We start from the raw sequence: 17,371 nt of genomic DNA on the forward strand, positions 1-17,371 counted from the left end.
CCTGTGCAGGACCCCCAGGACAGGGGTGATGTGAACAGTTGCGTGTGTCTGCCCTGAGTAGCGAGCCAGTTGTATACTTCTTTCTTAGAAGGGCTTTTATTTCAGTGGTTTTGTATCTGTGTCCAAATCTGCTTTCCTGCTGTATACTTTGTTGTGACTGTAATTCTACTGTTTTTATTATTATTATTATTATTATTTACAGACTGCAGGCCCAACACACCGTACTGTCTTCAATTGTATAGTTTAATTACAATGATTCCTGTTGGGCAGCACCTTTTAAACCTTCTATTCCTGCAGCTTCTTACATCACATTTCACAGCGCAAAATATCACAAAGTGTAAGCCTGTATCTGAGTTTACCAAGTAAAGAGTCAATAAAACAGTTTTTACTGTGAAAACAGCTTATTCTAAATAGCTTCTCTGTAGAAATAAAAAGTAGTACTGCCTCTCACAAGCTGAGAAGTTATTAGACTTATTATGGGAACACCGTGACTTTGTGAAGTTAGAGGAGGCAGGGCTGCACACCCTGTAAATGTGTCCCTCCGGAAACGCTATACTGGCTGGGCTTGCTCTTCCTCTGGCAGCTGGGGGACGCTCTTGTTGAGCGGATCTCTGATCGACATCACTTCCTGTATCTTCAGGAAGGGCTCGCAGTCTGGGGAGAAGTGGTTTCTCTGTAAAATGAAGAAAAACAGTTCATAGACAGGGAGATAGATATTTTTCTGAGACATTGAAGTCAAAGTGTTCAGCTTTTGCTCTGGTTTTGTGAACAGACAGATGGCAGGTCAGATCCGCACGCAGACACAGACGAGACACAGAGGCCTGGGACTGCGGGCTCAGGGCACAGACACACAGGCTGAACACGCAGACACAGGGACAGACGGACTGCCACAGACCGTGTCTCACATCAGATGAACATGCAGACACAGAGACAGACAGACTGACCGCGAGAGACAGCCGGAGCAGACCAGTTCCCCCTGTGCTCCCTGCTTCTCCCTGACTGGCCAGAGCAGAGAGGAACGCCGGCAGACACGACTCCGTCAGCCGATTCCCTGGGGAGAAGGAGGACAGGGAATGAGGGGTCCAGGGAGAAATGGACAGAAAGAATCAGGAGAAGAGGTAGTTAGTGTACACTGCAGTTTGCTGCTGCTTGAAAAAAGTAATGAGTGAATGTTGGATTGCAGCACCCATCCCTTAGACCCGTTTCAGTATTAAGAAGCCCCCTTCTCCTCCCATACAGACATACTGCCCTCGACCACATCTCTCACCTGACAGGGTGAGGGAGGTGAGGGTGTGGTTTCCAGGGATGAAGACACAGCCCTCGCGATGCTCCACTGTGTCCAGCAGGGGGCAGACAGCCTCCTGAGTCTCCACCACCTGAGAGACAGAGGTGGGTGGTAAGACAGAGGGAGAAGGGTTAAAAACGAGGATGAATGGAGAGTATTTGGAATATTTGGAAGAGCGCTATTCAAATTTAGGTCAGGACCATTCCACTGTCTCCCTATCTTTCAACACGAGCCTGAACTCACAAGAGCTTCCTCTGAAAAACCATGCACCAAGCATCAGAAAGACAGAATAATGTCCTCTACCTTGTTCTGCGCAGAGCCGGACTTGTCCTGCAGGGGATACAGGAAGAGTGTATGTCAGTCTGGAAAGTACTTAGTAGCCAGTGCCAGGTATTTAGTGTGGATACATTCACCGATCTGTAAACTGACACAGTGAGAAGAGACCCTACGTATCAGTGCAGACCTACAGTCCAGAGATCACTGGTCCAGTCTGGGTCACACTGTAACCCTACAGTCCAGAGATCACTGGTCCAGTCTGGGTCACACTGTAACCCTACAGTCCAGAGATCGCTGGTCCAGTCTGGGCCGGGTCACACTGTAACCCTACAGTCCAGAGATCACTGGTCCAGTCTGGGTCACACTGTAACCCTACAGTCCAGAGATCACTGGTCCAGTCTGGGTCACACTGTAACCCTAGAGTCCAGAGATCACTGGTCCAGTCTGGGTCACACTGTAAGCCTACAGTCCAGAGATCACTGGTCCAGTCTGGGTCACACTGTAACCCTACAGTCCAGAGATCACTGGTCCAGTCTGGGTCACACTGTAACCCTACAGTCCAGAGATCGCTGGTCCAGTCTGGGTCACACTGTAACCCTACAGTCCAGAGATCACTGGTCCAGTCTGGGCCGGGTCACACTGTAACCCTACAGTCCAGAGATCACTGGTCCAGTCTGGGCCGGGTCACACTGTAACCCTACAGTCCAGAGATCACTGGTCCAGTCTGGGTCACACTGTCACCCTACAGTTCTTACCTCTTGCTCCGGCACTGGGGGGCGCTTCTCCTTGCCCCCTGACTTTGCCCCTCGGCCCCGAGGCACCTTGGTGTCAGATCCTGGAGGACAGAGAGGGAGAAAGGGGGGAAGAGAGGCAGAGGAAGGGATAAGATAACATTTTTATTTTCCCCTGAGGGAATTTTATTTAATGAAAACACAACGCTCCTGTACATTCAAATAGAATGCAAACAAAAAAAAGAAAAACATTGCACATTATTCTATTACAAAAAAGGAGAAAAACATCGCACATCACTCTATGGCACATGTACAGTGTAACACAGAACAACATGTCACATTTATAGCACATCACAAGACATCTCGCACTCGAGTGGGTTGTAAGAGTCAAACTGTGTTCATCCCTGACATTTGCACTGACAGCTCTAATGGACAGCGGAGCACAGGGCTGTTTGTATCTGTTTGACTCACATCTGGGAGCCCTAAAGCGTTTGCCAGAAGGAAGAAGTTGATACTCAGTCGAGGATGTGGGAAGGATCTGATATCATTTTTCCTGCCTGTTTGATTATGGATTTTTCAAAGATTGTCTGCAGGGAGGGGTGCTGTTTCACTCCCATGACCTTCAAAGCTGTCTGGCTGAGGCGGGTAATTTGCGATTTTAAATGAACTGATAGATTACCAAACCACACTGAAATACCATATCTGATAATGCTCTCGATTACAGCACGGTAAAAGAGTAGCATTACTTTCTGTCGAACCCCAAACACTCTTCGCAGGAAATACAAGCGCTGCTGAACTCTCAGTCCACAGCACAGGCTGTGTGGGTAGAACCAGTCGGAGACACAGCTTTCTGATCATCACTTGGGTACTGGGATGACTAACTTGACCTACATTGGGTTTGTGGAAATTACCTTTTTTGGCAACTTTAGTGTCCTCCTTCTTCCCGGTAGCCCCGCCCTGCCCCCCAGTGGCCACACCCCCAGCGGTCTGATTGGCCAGGGCGCTGGGTTTGTCCTCCTTTTTGGGAGGGTCCTGAAGGAAGGAACGGTGCTGCGTGTTAGCGTGTGTTAGTGTGAGTCGGCGCAGGAGCTCGTGCTTGCGAGTCCACTGCAGTACCTTATCCTTCCTCTTGGAGGTGCTCTTGCTGGTCTTGACGCCGCGCTCCAGCGAGGTGCTGCTGGGATAGCTGAGTGGGCGGTCTGCCTTGGAGTCTGCACGGCGGGGCTGAGGGGGTTGGGGCAGAGAGTAGAGAGAGAGAGGGAATACAGAGGAGGTGAAGAGAGATTGAGAGAGAGGCCTGGGGAGGAGAGAGGGTGATAGGTCATAGATCATAGGTCATGACCCCCCCCCCCCTCCCAGCTACGCGAATCCCCACTGACACCTCCCCTCCCAGCTACGCGAATCCCCCCTGACGCCTCCCCTCCCAGCTACGCGAATCCCCCCTGACGCCTCCCCTCCCAGCTACGCGAATCCCCCCTGACGCCTCCCCTCCCAGCTACGCGAATCCCCACTGACGCCTCCCCTCCCAGCTACGCGAATCCCCCCTGACGCCTCCCCTCCCAGCTACGCGAATCCCCACTGACGCCTCCCCTCCCAGCTACGCGAATCCCCCCTGACGCCTCCCCTCCCGGCTACGCGAATCCCCCTGGCCCTCCCCTCCCAGCTACGCGAATCCCCCTGGCCCTCCCCTCCCAGCTACGCGAATCCCCCCTGACGCCTCCCCTCCCAGCTACGCGAATCCCCCCTGGCCCTCCCCTCCCAGCTACGCGAATCCCCCTGGCCCTCCCCTCCCAGCTACGCGAATCCCCCTGGCCCTCCCCTCCCAGCTACGCGAATCCCCCCTGACCCCTCCCCTCCCAGCTACGCGAATCCCCCCTGACGCCTCCCCTCCCAGCTACGCGAATTCCCCCTGACGCCTCCCCTCCCGGCTACGCGAATCCCCCTGGCCCTCCCCTCCCAGCTACGCGAATCCCCCTGGCGCTCCCCTCCCAGCTACGCGAATCCCCCCTGACGCCTCCCCTCCCGGCTACGCGAATCCCCCTGGCCCTCCCCTCCCAGCTACGCGAATCCCCCTGGCCCTCCCCTCCCAGCTACGCGAATCCCCCCTGACACCTCCCCTCCCAGCTACGCGAATCCCCCCTGGCCCTGCCCGGTCCCGCCGCCCCTCTCCCTCACCGACTGGTTGGCCTCCTGGGCAGACATCAGCCGGCGCCACTCCACTGTCTCCTCGTGGGTCAGGGCGAAGGGGCCCAGCACCTGGAGGGGGAGGAGAGTGAGAGCTGCGCAGGCGGGAGGCGGGTGCGAGCGAGGAGGGGCGGAGGGAGGGGGAGACTCACCTGCGCCAGGCCGGAGGCTCCCGGGTCTCCAATGTGGTTGTGAGCCAGAGAGAGGCACAGCAGCGTGCGGTTCAGACGCAGGCCCTGAGAGGGGCAGAGAGAATCAGCACAAACCTTTCCCAGAAGCACAGCGAGTGCAGGTAAGTCAACCACGTATGGGTCTGTCATTACTATTGTACAGGTGTGCCATTACCTGTGTACAGGCGAGCTGTTACCTGTGTAAAATATCTGTGTAAGGGCGTGCTGTTATCCTTGTACAGGTGAGCTGTCACCTGTGTAAGATACCTGTGTAAGCGTTGTTGTTATCCTTGTACAGGTGAGCTGTCACCTGTGTAAGATACCTGTGTAAGGGTTGCTGTTATTATTGTACTGGTGTGCTGTTACCTGTATATGGGCTTGCCCTTACTTACACAGTATTTAGGTAAGTTATTTGTGCAGGTGTGCACTTCTATAGACAGTTGTACCACCTGGGCAATGTGTTGTGCTCCAGCGTCTCCAATGCGGTTGAAAGCCAGGTTGAGGGACAGCAGGCTCTTATTGGCTGAGCGGGGTGTGGACAGGGCTTGGCCAACCAGACGAGCCCCTTCTTCGTCTATCTGATTATTGCGCAGAGACAGGTGAGCCAGCCTGGGGAGGAGACAGAGGACATGATCTGCTGAGGAGGGCTGCAGGGGCCTGTAACTGTTTGGAGGAGGATATGGGACTCTGTATGACCGAGGAAGGATGCAGGGTGCAGGAGATGGCGGCTGGCAGGGGAACAGGGTGGGAATGAGGTGACAATGGTGGGTGAGGGAGGGACTTGTGGAGGCAGGGGGCTGTGATAGGCTGGGGAGGGAAGAGGAAGGCTGGGATTGGCTCAGGAATAAGGTGGAGGATTTGATTGGCTGGGAAATGAGGCAGGAGAAGGTGAAAGGTCAGGGATGATACCCACATGCTGTCCTCTGCAATCAGGATGTGGTAGCACTGCTCAGGAATGGGAGTCCCCTCTAAAAGCACTGTCCTGAGAGAGACATATAGAGACAGGCAAGCTTGAGAATTAAGTTTAATTTGAGTCTAGTGTGAGTGTTTGGCTTGACTGTAATTTGAGACTCACCTAAGGCTGAGGCAGAGAGACAGCGTGTTGCGCAGGGAGGTCAAAGTTCGCTGGGTGAGCCCCACCCTCCACAGACTGTAACACAGAATCCCAACAGCACAGTCACATTCTCTCTCACCTCCTGTCCTCTCCCTGCCTCTTCCTCACACCTGCCCTCTCGCCAGCTCCCCTCATCCTCATCTCTGCAGCCCCCCCATCTCTCCCCGTCTCCCTCTCCCCCTCTTCCTTTCTCCCTCTCCTCCCTCCTCTCTCTCTTACCCATCTCCCTGTCTCTCTCTCTCAGCTCCCCCTACCCTGTCTCTCTCTATTTCCTCCTCTCCCCCCATCTCTCTCCCCCTCTCCCTCTCCCTGTCTCTCTCTCTTAGCTCCCCCTACCCTGTCTCTCTCTATTTCCTCCTCTCCCCCCGTCTCTCTCCCCCTCTCCCTCTCCCTGTCTCTCTCTCTTAGCTCCCCCTACCCTGTCTCTCTCTATTTCCTCCTCTCCCCCCGTCTCTCTCCCCCTCTCCCTCTCCCTGTCTCTCTCTCTTAGCTCCCCCTACCCTGTCTCTCTCTCTCCTCCCCCTCTCTCTCTGTCTCCTCCTCTCCCCCCTGTCTCTCTCTCGACACTCACTGTAAGCTCTGCAGGTTGCTCAGGTTGGGGAGACTCCTGCTGAAGACTCTGGCCATCTGCTCCCCCACCTTCCACCCTGAGCAGCAGCGAGAAGAGGGAGAGCTTACAGAGTGCGGCAGCGAGCGAGCGTGAGCACACACGCCTCCCCAGCCACGAGCAGGGCCGACTCACCCCTGACCCTGACCTCTCGGACGCTCCGGGGGTCATCGCCCTCCAGCTCCACCTGCAGGCGGGGCTTCAAGCAGGAAAAGCGGTCGGCTGGAGGCGGGCCTCCTCCATCCAGCTGTGATTGGCTGTTATCTACAACACAGGGCAACATGAGGGCAGGAGAGAACAGGACCATCTTCCTCTATCTACACAGTTACTCTCCAGCTCTGATGATGATGAAGGAGTGTTCATGTGAAGATACAGACGAGCTGGACTGAGTGTCTCTACAGTGACTCTCCAGCTCTGATGATGATGAAGGAGTGTGAATGTGAAGATACAGAGGAGCTAGACTGAGTGTCTGTACAGTTATTCTACAGCTCTGATGATGATGATGGTGATGTCAGGAGTGCTCATTTTAAATGATCCTGTCCTTACCCAGAATACTTCTGTCTGTGGTTGGCGTGACCCCTGTCCGAGGTCTCAGGGTTACAGGAGGGATCTCCCTCATGCCCACAAGAGCACAGAGCTCTGGGAAATCGGCTTCAAGATTGCCAGTGCACTGGTAGTCCTCTGGGGGTGTGAGACAGAGACACACAGAGTATCGTACAGGAACACGAGAGTACAGGAGCCCCATTATAACAGGAAGATGTAATAGATGTAGTAAAAGACTCTTACCTATACTTTGTACTGCAGATTTATCCAGAATATTTAGTCCTTAGTGCAGTGCAGCAAGAAAAAGAGAAAAATAAAGAGACAGAGATAAAGTGGCCACAGATGAGACCCTTAACCTCACACCAGAGACACCTCCGAGCCCAGATTCAGAGAGGTAGGAGGACATGGACTCAACAAAGACTAGAAATCTAGAAGTCTTGTTTTAGACTTGTCTTAGCCTGGAAGATTTGCTCAGAGTAAGGGAACAAGCTTGAAATCTCCATTCCCTAATGAGCCATGCAGCTGGTAGTACAACTGTTTAATAATTTAAACGTTGTGCACAAAACAAAAATGTCACTTATTTCACCAAGTCCTTTATTGTTTATGTCATCTAACTAATATCTTACCAGTACTCTTGGAGGAATCGTCCTCTGTCCCAGAATGCCCTCTGTCTATCTTCTCTTTTGGAGCCTTCTCTAACTTCTTTCCCATCCTGATTGTAGCCCTACAGGAAATCACATGATCATATGTCTGTACGTTAGCAAGAGGGAAGTAGCAAAATAAATATTAGTTCCATACAATATGTTCTGTTACAATGGTGGCTACAGTCCCAGTCCAGTAGAACAGTCTTGTTACAACAGGGGTAACAGTCTCAGTACATTAGAACAGTCCTGTTACAATAGAAACTACAGTCCCAGTGCAGTAGAACAGTCCTGATACAATAGGAGCTACAGTCCCAGTGCAGTAGAACAGTCCTGTTATAATAGGAGCTACAGTCCCAGTACAGTAGAACAGTCTGTTACAATAGAGGCTACAGTCCCAGTGCAGTAGAACAGTCCTGTTACAGTAGGAGCTACAGTCCTAGTCCAGTAGAACAGTCCTGTTACAATAGAAGCTACAGTCCCAGTCCAGTAGAACAGTCTGTTACAATAGGAGCTACAGTCCCAGTCCAGTAGAACAGTCCTGTTACAATAGGGGTAACAGTCCCAGTACATTAGAACAGTCCTGTTACAATAGAAACTACAGTCCCAGTGCAGTAGAACAGTCCTGTTACAGTAGGAACTACAGTCCCAGTCCAGTAGAACAGTCTGTTACAATAGGAGCTACAGTCCCAGTCCAGTAGAACAGTCCTGTTACAGTTGGAGCTACAGTCCCAGTCCAGTAGAACAGTCCTGTTACAATAGGAGCTACAGTCCCAGTCCAGTAGAACAGTCTGTTACAATAGGGGCTACAGTCCCAGTGCAGTAGAACAGTCCTCTTACAATAGGAGCTACAGTCCCAGTACAGTAGAACAGTCCTGTTACAATAGGAGCTACAGTCCCAGTGCAGTAGAACAGTCTGTTACAATAGGAGCTACAGTCCCAGTGCAGTAGAACAGTCTGTTACAATAGGAGTTACAGTCCCAGTATAGTAGAACAGTCCTGTTACAATAGGAGTTACAGTCCCAGTATAGTAGAACAGTCCCGTTACAGTAGGGACTTTTAATAATCACGTATGAAGGGTAGAAATACAATGAAATCGTCACTTCCGTGAATAATAGATATTAAGTGATTTTGTGTCGTTTATATATAATTTAAACTTACCTCGAAATGCCTTGAAGATTTGGCGTTGCACCGTTACCATGCCAACCATCCACTTCCGGGCCAGAAGCAGGTTTCAGCCCGCCTCCCTCCCCGCTGCCAGCCAATCAGCAGCGGGAGGAAGACACGTGACGCTCACTCGGGCCGGAACTTTCAGAGGCCGGGACGTGTCCGTAAATTTGCAAATGTACTGTTGTGGTATGGTTGATTTAGGAAGATAAGAGGTTTGGGCTTAAGTGCTCTTTATTATGCGGGATCTGTCAGACAGTACAGCTCATGTCGAGCTCCTCACTTTCCGATTGCTGCACAGTACGATTCTTCCAGGACCGACCGCTAGTGGCAAAGTTACAATTAGTATTAATTTTAAAATATTCAAATTAGTATTAACACTACCTAAAAGAGCGTAGCACGACTGCAGAAACACCGAACTCGAAAGTTATGTTTTTAGACTTCCAAGTTCAATGTACAGCTCCCTACCCTGCCTCTGTCTACTTCGCTATATTGTAATTCAGAGGACCACGTAAAGGTTTATTCTGCACAGAAAGGACAAGAAAAGAGATGACATTTCGGCTGTGGAGCCTTCTTCAGCTGTATATGTTGTAATTTGTCGTGCTGTCGGCGATGTGTGGAAAAGCAGTGCAGTTGCATTCTCACACAAACACCTCACAGTCAGTCCGTTCCGGCAAAGAAGAACACGAGTCCGACAACTGTCACAATTTTATCGTGAACACAAAACACGCAGTTGCAAATTTATTTACAGACAAGTAACAACGAGCAGGGCGGACCTAGTACTGCAGCGAGCGCCGCACCCTGTACTGTACAGCGGGGGTCAGACGGGAGAGAGGGTTGTGCCCCCTGCTGGTGGGAAGGTCAAGGTACAGGCTGCGGGTGCGACTGGCGGCGGTGTTTTGACAGCTCCTCAATGTTCCACAGCCAGGCGTTCTGCAACACCAGAACACAAAGTCACATTAATGCAGTACAAAATAAAACACTGATAGCAACACAGCTCAGACTGCTGTGCACTGGCAGTACAGTAAAACCTGGAGTGGATCAGACTGCTGTGTACTGGGAGTCTGACTGACAGCTCTGTAACACCTGGAGTGGATCAGGCTGCTGTGCACTGGGAGTCTGACTGGCAGCACTGTAAAACCTGGAGTGGATCAGACTGCTGTGCACTGGGAGTCGGGCTGGAGCCCGGAGTGAACACTCACCAGTTGCGTGTTGACTCGGAGCAGAGTGCTCTGGTACTCCGACACCTTCTTCAGCCTCTCGGCCAGGCCCTGCACCTCCTCAGCCAGGCCCTGCGTCGCCTCCTCGTAGTCTGCAGACGAGGAGGGGGGGGGGGGAGGGAGAGGGGTGAGGCAGAGGCGGGGAGCTGGAGAGGAAGGGCAGGGCTCCCCCCAGAGACACACGACGGCAATCCAGAGCGACAGGAAGAAGCCAAGCGGGAGAGAGGAGGACGGCTCTTCCCGGCCGGTGACACTCCCCCGCAGACAGCAGGACACAACACCCTCCTGACCTGCTTGCGAGCCGTCGGGCTGATTATTCCATCAGAACCCCTCAACACGCCCTTCACACTCCTGGGGCAGACAGTTCATCAGGTCCGCATGGACTTCCAGCACCTTCTACTGCTTCCAACTGCTCTGTTTTGAATTGTGCTACCAGCCTCGCCTCTGTGGCCAGCAGCTACATCACCCTGCAGCTCCCAGCTGGCAGCCCCACTGGAGCCCAGCAGTGTGAGCCTGGCCAGTACCTCGAGGGGAGACTCCTGGGATAGCTAAGGTTGTTGCTGGCATTTCTCAAAAAGAGTAGGGGTGTTACCCCGGTGTCCTGGCCAGATCTCCCCCTGGCCTTTACCAGTCAGGGCCTCCTAATAATCCCCCTCTCTGAACTGGCTCCATCACTCTGAGAGCTGGTGTGTGGGGAGAGTACTGGAGCACTCTGGCTGCAGCCACATCATCCAGGTGGGGCTGCACACTGGAGCTGGTGGAGGGGATCCCCATTACCTGTAAAGCGCTTTGAGTGGAGAGTGTCCAGAATAGCGCTTTATAAGTGTAAGTAATTATTATTATAGGGGGTGGGAGAGACAACAAGGAAAAAAATGCTCAAGCGCCTCTCTGTAGCAGGAACTGACAGCCAGGGGGCACCAGGACACCCTTCCCCCTCCAGCCCGGGTCAGTCCTGCGCCACAGCAAGGAAACCACAGCAATAATAACACCATACCTGTGTGTGTCCTCTAATCCCCTGATCCTATTAGAGATAAATTTATCCAGAAATCAGATTACCGGGTGACACCTGGAGCCCCAGACGTGCCTGCAGACCACAGCGGCCAGTCCTGCCCCTCGGATTTCAGAAGTCTTTCCACACCCCATCGCGCCCTGTCTAACCCCGGAGCCCCTGCGCCGGGCCGTGCGCAAATCGCTCACGAACACACACCAACAGCTGCCTCCATCTCCACAGAATTTAGCTTGGGCATCTCCTGTAAAGGGGAGCAGCACGAAATCCGATTCCGATACGACTCCCAGGCCTGGTACCCACTGGACAGGGTGGGTCGCCAACCGAGACTTTTGTGGCTCCTCTTTACGCAAAGGGTGGCGGGTGTCTGGAGCAGGACTTTCCTGCACCTGGGCGATCTGGAGTAGATTTAGTGATTTTGTGTCGTTTATATATAATTTAAACTTACCTCGAAATGCCTTGAAGATTTGGCGTTGCACCGTTACCATGCCAACCAGATTTGCTGGGATCCACCCTGAATGGGCTGGATGAGATCCTGGGAACAAGACTGGGTCTAATCTAGAGATCTATTCACACTGTGATGTGGTGCTTCCATCAGCTTTACCAACAGGGGGCAGAAGAGGGAATGAGGGTTCAGGACTGGACCTGACAGGGGGTCATGGGTTCATGTCTCCTCTGCAGACGATCAAGAATAAAAAGCAATGTCATACCCTCACGCGCTGACCTGATACAAGTCCTCAAAATCCTCAAGGACACTGTACAAGTCAACCCAACAGACATCTTTTTTACAGACATCAAATTCTCCTCCCCACTGAGAGCTGGTGTGTGGGGAGAGGACTGGCGCACTATGGCTGCTGTCGCATCATCCAGGTGGGGCTGCACACTGGTGGTGGTGGAGGGGATCCCCATTACCTGTAAAGTGCTTTGAGTGGAGTGTCCAGAAAAGCACTATATAAGTGTAAGCAATTATTATTAATTATCTTCAGAATGAGCCAGAATGTAAGCTACAGGGCAGCTTGTTTAAAATTGAGAAGGGGGGGAGGGGGGGGGCGGCACTACTTTACACAAAGGGTGGCAGGAGCATGGAACAAGCTGCAGAAGCCAATACCCCGGTTTCTTTCAAGAAACGGCTGGATGAGATCTAGAGCTCAAATAGCTAGCTCACAACCGAACGGACTGCACGAGTCGAAGGGCCCAGCCTGGGCGACCCACTGAGGTCAGCGGTCGCACGGCTGTCGCTCCTGGGAAGCTCTTTCATCTGTGTCTCATCCCTCAAGGACTCAACACTGACCCACTTGTCCGAGATTAAAAAATGAGCTGAACTCTCCACCTTACACAGAAGCTTACGTACACGAAATTAATTTGTATTGAGATTATTACAATGCCTATGATATAACGTATGCAACCACCTTAGAGACGTGCAGACAAGAAATGTGCGTGTTGTTGTCTTTACCGATTACTGAACCGCCGATATACAAAACAAAACAATTACCGAACGCCCAAGAGCCCAGCCCCGACTGGCTGACCTTGCATTGCTTTCTCCAGATCAGAAGACATTGCTTTGTGAAACCACTCCTCTTCAATCGCTGTTTGTTTTCTCCCAGCTGGCCGCCCGGTCCCCGCGCTGTTGCTTTCTTATCTCGCGCCACAAGTGTGACGTCACATCCGCCCTGCGCCCTGAGGGTGGAACGGTACCGTAAAATCTAGAGTAGTCGACGTTTAGGGGGTATGTACCGTAAGTTAATGAAAAGACGCCTCCTAATAGGAAAATTTCAAACAATTGGTTTGCATTCGTGTAGGAAGGGACCCACTTCATCCTTCCCTGAAGTGCAGCCCCACCTTTACTGACATACAGCAGCTCCACTGCACACAGGTCAGCAGAGGAGAGAGACACAGCAGCACCGACTGAATTAAAGGGAAACTATACCGTCCAGAGTTGGATTCAGCCAGGACACCTCCACTCTTACTGACAGTGTCCTGGGAAGTGTCCTGTGTCAGACAGGGAAGAGACAGGCAATATGCTCTGGAGAACCCTTCATCTCCAAGCTCGTGAGCAGAACCACTGACTGCCCACTGTAGAGCTGTCCCGGGACAGGACAGAGACAGAGACACAGAGGTCAGGCCTAGAGCTGTCCCGGGACAGAGACAGAGACAGAGACACAGAGGTCAGGCCTAGAGCTGTCCCGGGACAGGACAGAGACAGAGACACAGAGGCCAGGCCTAGAGCTGTCCCGGGACAGGGCAGAGACAGAGACACAGAGGCCAGGTCTAGAGCTGTCCCGGGACAGAGACAGAGACAGAGACACAGGGGTCAGGCCTAGAGCTGTCCCGGGACAGGACAGAGACAGAGACACAGAGGCCAGGCCTAGAGCTGTCCCTGGATAGGACAGAGACAGAGACACAGAGGCCAGGCCTAGAGCTGTCCTGGGACAGGGCAGAGAAAGAGACAGAGACACAGAGGCCAGGCCTAGAGCTGTCCCTGGATAGGACAGAGACAGAGACACAGAGGCCAGGCCTAGAGCTGTCCCAGAGTTGCAAGCGAAAGCAACAGTTTTCATCACATGCTCCCACAGGACGAGACAGAGCGCAGTCATGGCTCCACACAGGTTCTACAGACGCAGCGGTGCGATGGCGGGAGACCGCATGTCGTCAGATCGGCCTCTTGTGCCTCCTGTGAGGAGGGCAGGGAGGGAAATTACCCAGCGGCCCCCCCAGGGGGGCGGGGCTTGTCTCTCTGACCTCATGGAAGGCCTCAGCCACGTCTGCCCACCTCTGGAATGAGTCTCCACGGTAACCAGGGATGTCTGTTTCCTCAGAGACTTAGACAGGTGAGCAGCTGGGAGATAGTGAGAACAGTGAAAAAATACAACAGGAAGGATCAGAGGGAGAAAGAGGAACAAGACAGGGACTGTCCTACTGCACTGGGACTGTAGCCCCTATTGTAACAGGACTGTCCTACTGCACTGGGACTGTAGCTCCTATTGTAACAGACTGTTCTACTGCACTGGGACTGTAGCCCCTATTGTAACAGGTCTGTTCTACTGCACTGGGACTGTAGCCCCTATTGTAACAGGACTGTCCTACTGCACTGGGACTGTAGCTCCTATTGTAACAGACTGTTCTACTGGACTGGGACCGTAATGTACTGTACTGTCAGTATGAACTGGAATTGTGTCCTCTAACTAGGGGGGTCAAGAAAGCAATACACCTATTGAGGGAGTCTGAGCTGTGTGGATTACGTGTTGTGATGTTCTCTAAATTCTCCTGAATGTCATGCAGGTTGTCCAGAAGCGTAATACCTGTGCTCTCTCTCTCGGACTCAGGCCAATCGGATTAGAAAAGGGAAATTAAAGGCTGACACACCTTGTCCTGCACCATCTGGACAGCTGCTGCCCCGACCCCTGCGCCCCCATTCCAGGAAAGGGATTAGGGATTTCAGACTCCGAGTCCAGCTGACGGGTCAGGAAATGAGTTCCATACCCTTTCAATCAGGCCCCATCTGGCCACTGCGGTCACACTGATCCAGCAGGGGCTGGAGAGGGAGAGGGAGAGGGTGGGGGGGGGCAGAGTCTGGCCAGAGGCCAGCCAGGTCACTGGGCAGCTCCTCCTCCACAGCCCCTCCCTCCCTCTGCCTCCCAGCGCCTCCCAGCGCCTCCCTGCACCTCCCTGCACCTCAGCTCCAAGCACAAGCCAGCAGCAATCAGCTCCATGGGCTCCTCTCCAGTGTGGCCTGTGTCATCTTCTCAGGTCCTGAGCCCTCACTCACCTCTCTGTTCTCCCTCTCCTTCATCCTCCTCTCATTTCACCTCTGCCTCACTCCTCCTCATCCTTTCTCTCCATCTGCCTCACACTCCTCTCTCCTCTGCATGACCTCGCTCTCTCATGCTTTCTCTCCTCTCTCTGCCTCACTCTCTCTCCTCTTCCTCACTCTGTCCGTTCTCCACAGCTCAACAGGAACTCACGCTGCAACAGTCCTTCCTCCTGGTCATCTTTATTTACATCTCCCGCCTTTACAAATGTCCTTTTGCGTTCCCCATCGTCACATTTTCTCAATAAATTATCTATTTACAACAACAAAAAATATACAATACGAAAGAGAGAGGGATCTGTAAATGACTTTTTTCCTTCCCGTCAGTGCTATTGGAATCGCCGCTCGCTGGATGGAGAAGACGCTGCCCTCCACAGGTGTGGGCTCGGGCAGGTGAGTGGGTCTACAGGGCGGCCCGGGCGCGCAGAGGGATCCCGGACCGGCGAGCCCGCGGGGATGACGCGTGTCCCAGGTGAGGCAGGGGCAGGAACGCTGGAGAACGCACAGCACAGGTGGCACAACACCGACAGAGGGGTGACTGGAGAGCTGGGAGGAGGGAGGCGCCTGGGACAGACACAGACACGGGGACAGTCATCCCCAGAAAATCCTTGGATCACGGCACATCCTGATGAAGATGCATGGAATGTTCAAGTCTTCCCCTTCCCATCTAACCAGTTTCCCTTATTCCTGGAAGCATTCCGGGGGGGGGGGGGATCCTAATCCCTTAATCTAGGCGTGCGAGTAAAACCGGATGGCTCCTCCGTGAAACTGGCCAGAGCTGGAGTCTTCGCCTGTGCCGGCGTTCCTCCGGATTGCGTGGAGAACTCCGTGTGGGAAGCACCTCTTGTGCTTTTTTCGCCGGCCCGGTGTCCAATCCGGCAGCACGGAGGTCCCAGTTCCTTCCACACCGGACAGCACACTGCCGGAAGTCCACACTGCTGCCGGTATTCCCGACACAATTCCCAATCCAGCTGGCACGGGAGAGGAAGCTGCTACAGTGACGTCAAGAGAATCTGCAGTGTGGGCTGTACTGAGCTCTACACATCTAGAAGCTGCGCCCTGTCTTTTTGTTCACAAAGAGTATTTCTGTCTCTAGGTAGAAAATCGTTAAAAATGCTCTGCTAGAAAGCTAAAGCTGTGATATGGAGAAGCGTTTTTGGTCCGATCAGGACCCGCGGCGTGCGCGGAGCTCAGAGCCCTGGGGGCTTGGAAGGGGGCGGGGCACAGCTCGACACGCGGAGGACAGAGCGGCGCTCAAGGTGTGCTGGCCCTGACATGGCCCCGCCCTGCCGCTGACCGAGGGGCTGCAGGCACACGGCCCACACCTCACTGCTGACGTCATCGCCACCATGTTGACATCTCAGCTCCCTGAACAGAATCCGGTGATCACTGCACACTCGTGCACAGAATCTGGTGATCACTGCACACTCGTGCACAGAATCCGGTGATCACTGCACACTCGTGCACAGAATCCGGTGATCACTGCACACTCGTGCACAGAATCCAAATATCACTGCACACTCGTGCACAGAATCCAATTATCACTGCACTTGCGTATAGAATCCAATTATCACTGTGCACTCATGTACAAAATCCAATTATTACTGCACTTGTGTACAGAATCCAATTAAAACTGCACTCGTGTACAGAATCCAATTATCGCTGCACTCGTGTACAGAATTCAAATATCACTGCACACTTGTGTACAGAATCCATTTAACACTGCAATCTTACACAGAATCCAATAATCACTATATTTGTGCACAGAATCCAATAATCACTATATTTGTGTACAGAATCCAATTATTACTGCCCACTCGTGTACACAATCCAGTGAACACTGTGCCCTGTGGTAAAAGGCGCATTATAACAGTAAAAAGCCCACAGTGGAAACCAGCTCTGCTGTCTCGAACAGGTCCAGACTGTACTGGGACGTCAGCACGATGGCGATGGCCCTGTCACGAAATACCCGCAGCCCAGCAGACATTGGCGCTGGATATAAAAACCCCCCAGTCCCTGGCTCTGACCCGACCTCGGCCGGACTGGGACCAGAGTCAGGGAGCACAGCGGAGCGGGGCCTAAAGGGAGCCCCCTGGTGGCAGTGGCAGGTAGAACAGATGTTGCACGTGCACACCCAGGACAGGGGTTGAACTCCGCACAAACGCTGCTGCTTTTCCAAAACTAAACACGCACCTGGACGATGGACGCTTATAAATTGCTTATAAATCTTATTACTGTTGTTATTATTATTGTTCATCTTTTACACTTTGGTGATAAGGAAGGAGGGCAGTGAGGTTGAGGGGGGGCGGGGTTTTGGGGTGATTTTCGGGCGGGGGCTCCGGAGACTGCAGGCTGGAGTCTGTCTGTGGTCGCCCAAGGCTGGACGCTGAAGAACGTTGCCAGTAGCACCCCAATCCCCGGAGAAGACCAGGAGACGAGGAACAAGTCCCAGATCCTGGAGAAGACTCGACTTCCGGGTTCCCAGCAGGGAATTCCACTTCCTGAGGCGATCCGGGTGCTCAGCAGCCTCCTGGGAGCGCGGGGCCAAGCCTGGGAATGGCGCCGCGGCCGGGATGTTTTTAGGGAAGCTCCCAGCTGTGAGTCCTGGGAGCTCTGGGC

The 17,371-nt window shown here is 53.1% G+C and overlaps 1 protein-coding gene across 6 annotated transcripts; it reads right to left on the reverse strand.

The window, feature by feature from the left end:
- Window positions 1–224: 224 nt before the first annotated feature.
- Window positions 225–17,334, reverse strand: lrrc71 (leucine rich repeat containing 71). Of its 6 annotated transcripts, none has more exons than XM_069185482.1 (21): window positions 14,308–17,334; window positions 12,471–13,780; window positions 9,921–10,030; window positions 8,713–9,651; window positions 7,537–7,634; window positions 7,154–7,192; window positions 6,914–7,048; window positions 6,503–6,631; window positions 6,332–6,407; window positions 5,722–5,796; window positions 5,560–5,628; window positions 5,096–5,255; window positions 4,629–4,712; window positions 4,468–4,548; window positions 3,409–3,516; window positions 3,204–3,324; window positions 2,317–2,396; window positions 1,589–1,615; window positions 1,268–1,376; window positions 945–1,051; window positions 225–673 (listed from the first exon to the last, which is right to left on the reverse strand). In XM_069185482.1, the coding sequence occupies exons 5-21, from the start codon at window positions 7,619–7,621 to the stop codon at window positions 551–553; spliced, it is 1,608 nt and encodes a 535-aa protein (XP_069041583.1). In that variant the 5' UTR covers window positions 7,622–7,634; window positions 8,713–9,651; window positions 9,921–10,030; window positions 12,471–13,780; window positions 14,308–17,334; the 3' UTR covers window positions 225–550. The 6 variants fall into 6 exon arrangements, with proteins under 6 accessions (XP_069041583.1, XP_069041584.1, XP_069041585.1 ...); XM_069185483.1 differs by lacking the exon at window positions 14,308–17,334 and having other exon boundaries at window positions 12,471–12,621; window positions 13,644–13,891; XM_069185484.1 differs by lacking the exon at window positions 14,308–17,334 and having other exon boundaries at window positions 12,437–13,891.
- Between the last annotated feature and the right edge of the window lie 37 nt (window positions 17,335–17,371).

The sequence above is a fragment of the Lepisosteus oculatus genome, chromosome 27 (genome assembly GCF_040954835.1).
Source record: "Lepisosteus oculatus isolate fLepOcu1 chromosome 27, fLepOcu1.hap2, whole genome shotgun sequence".
NCBI classification, from domain to species: domain Eukaryota; kingdom Metazoa; phylum Chordata; class Actinopteri; order Semionotiformes; family Lepisosteidae; genus Lepisosteus; species Lepisosteus oculatus.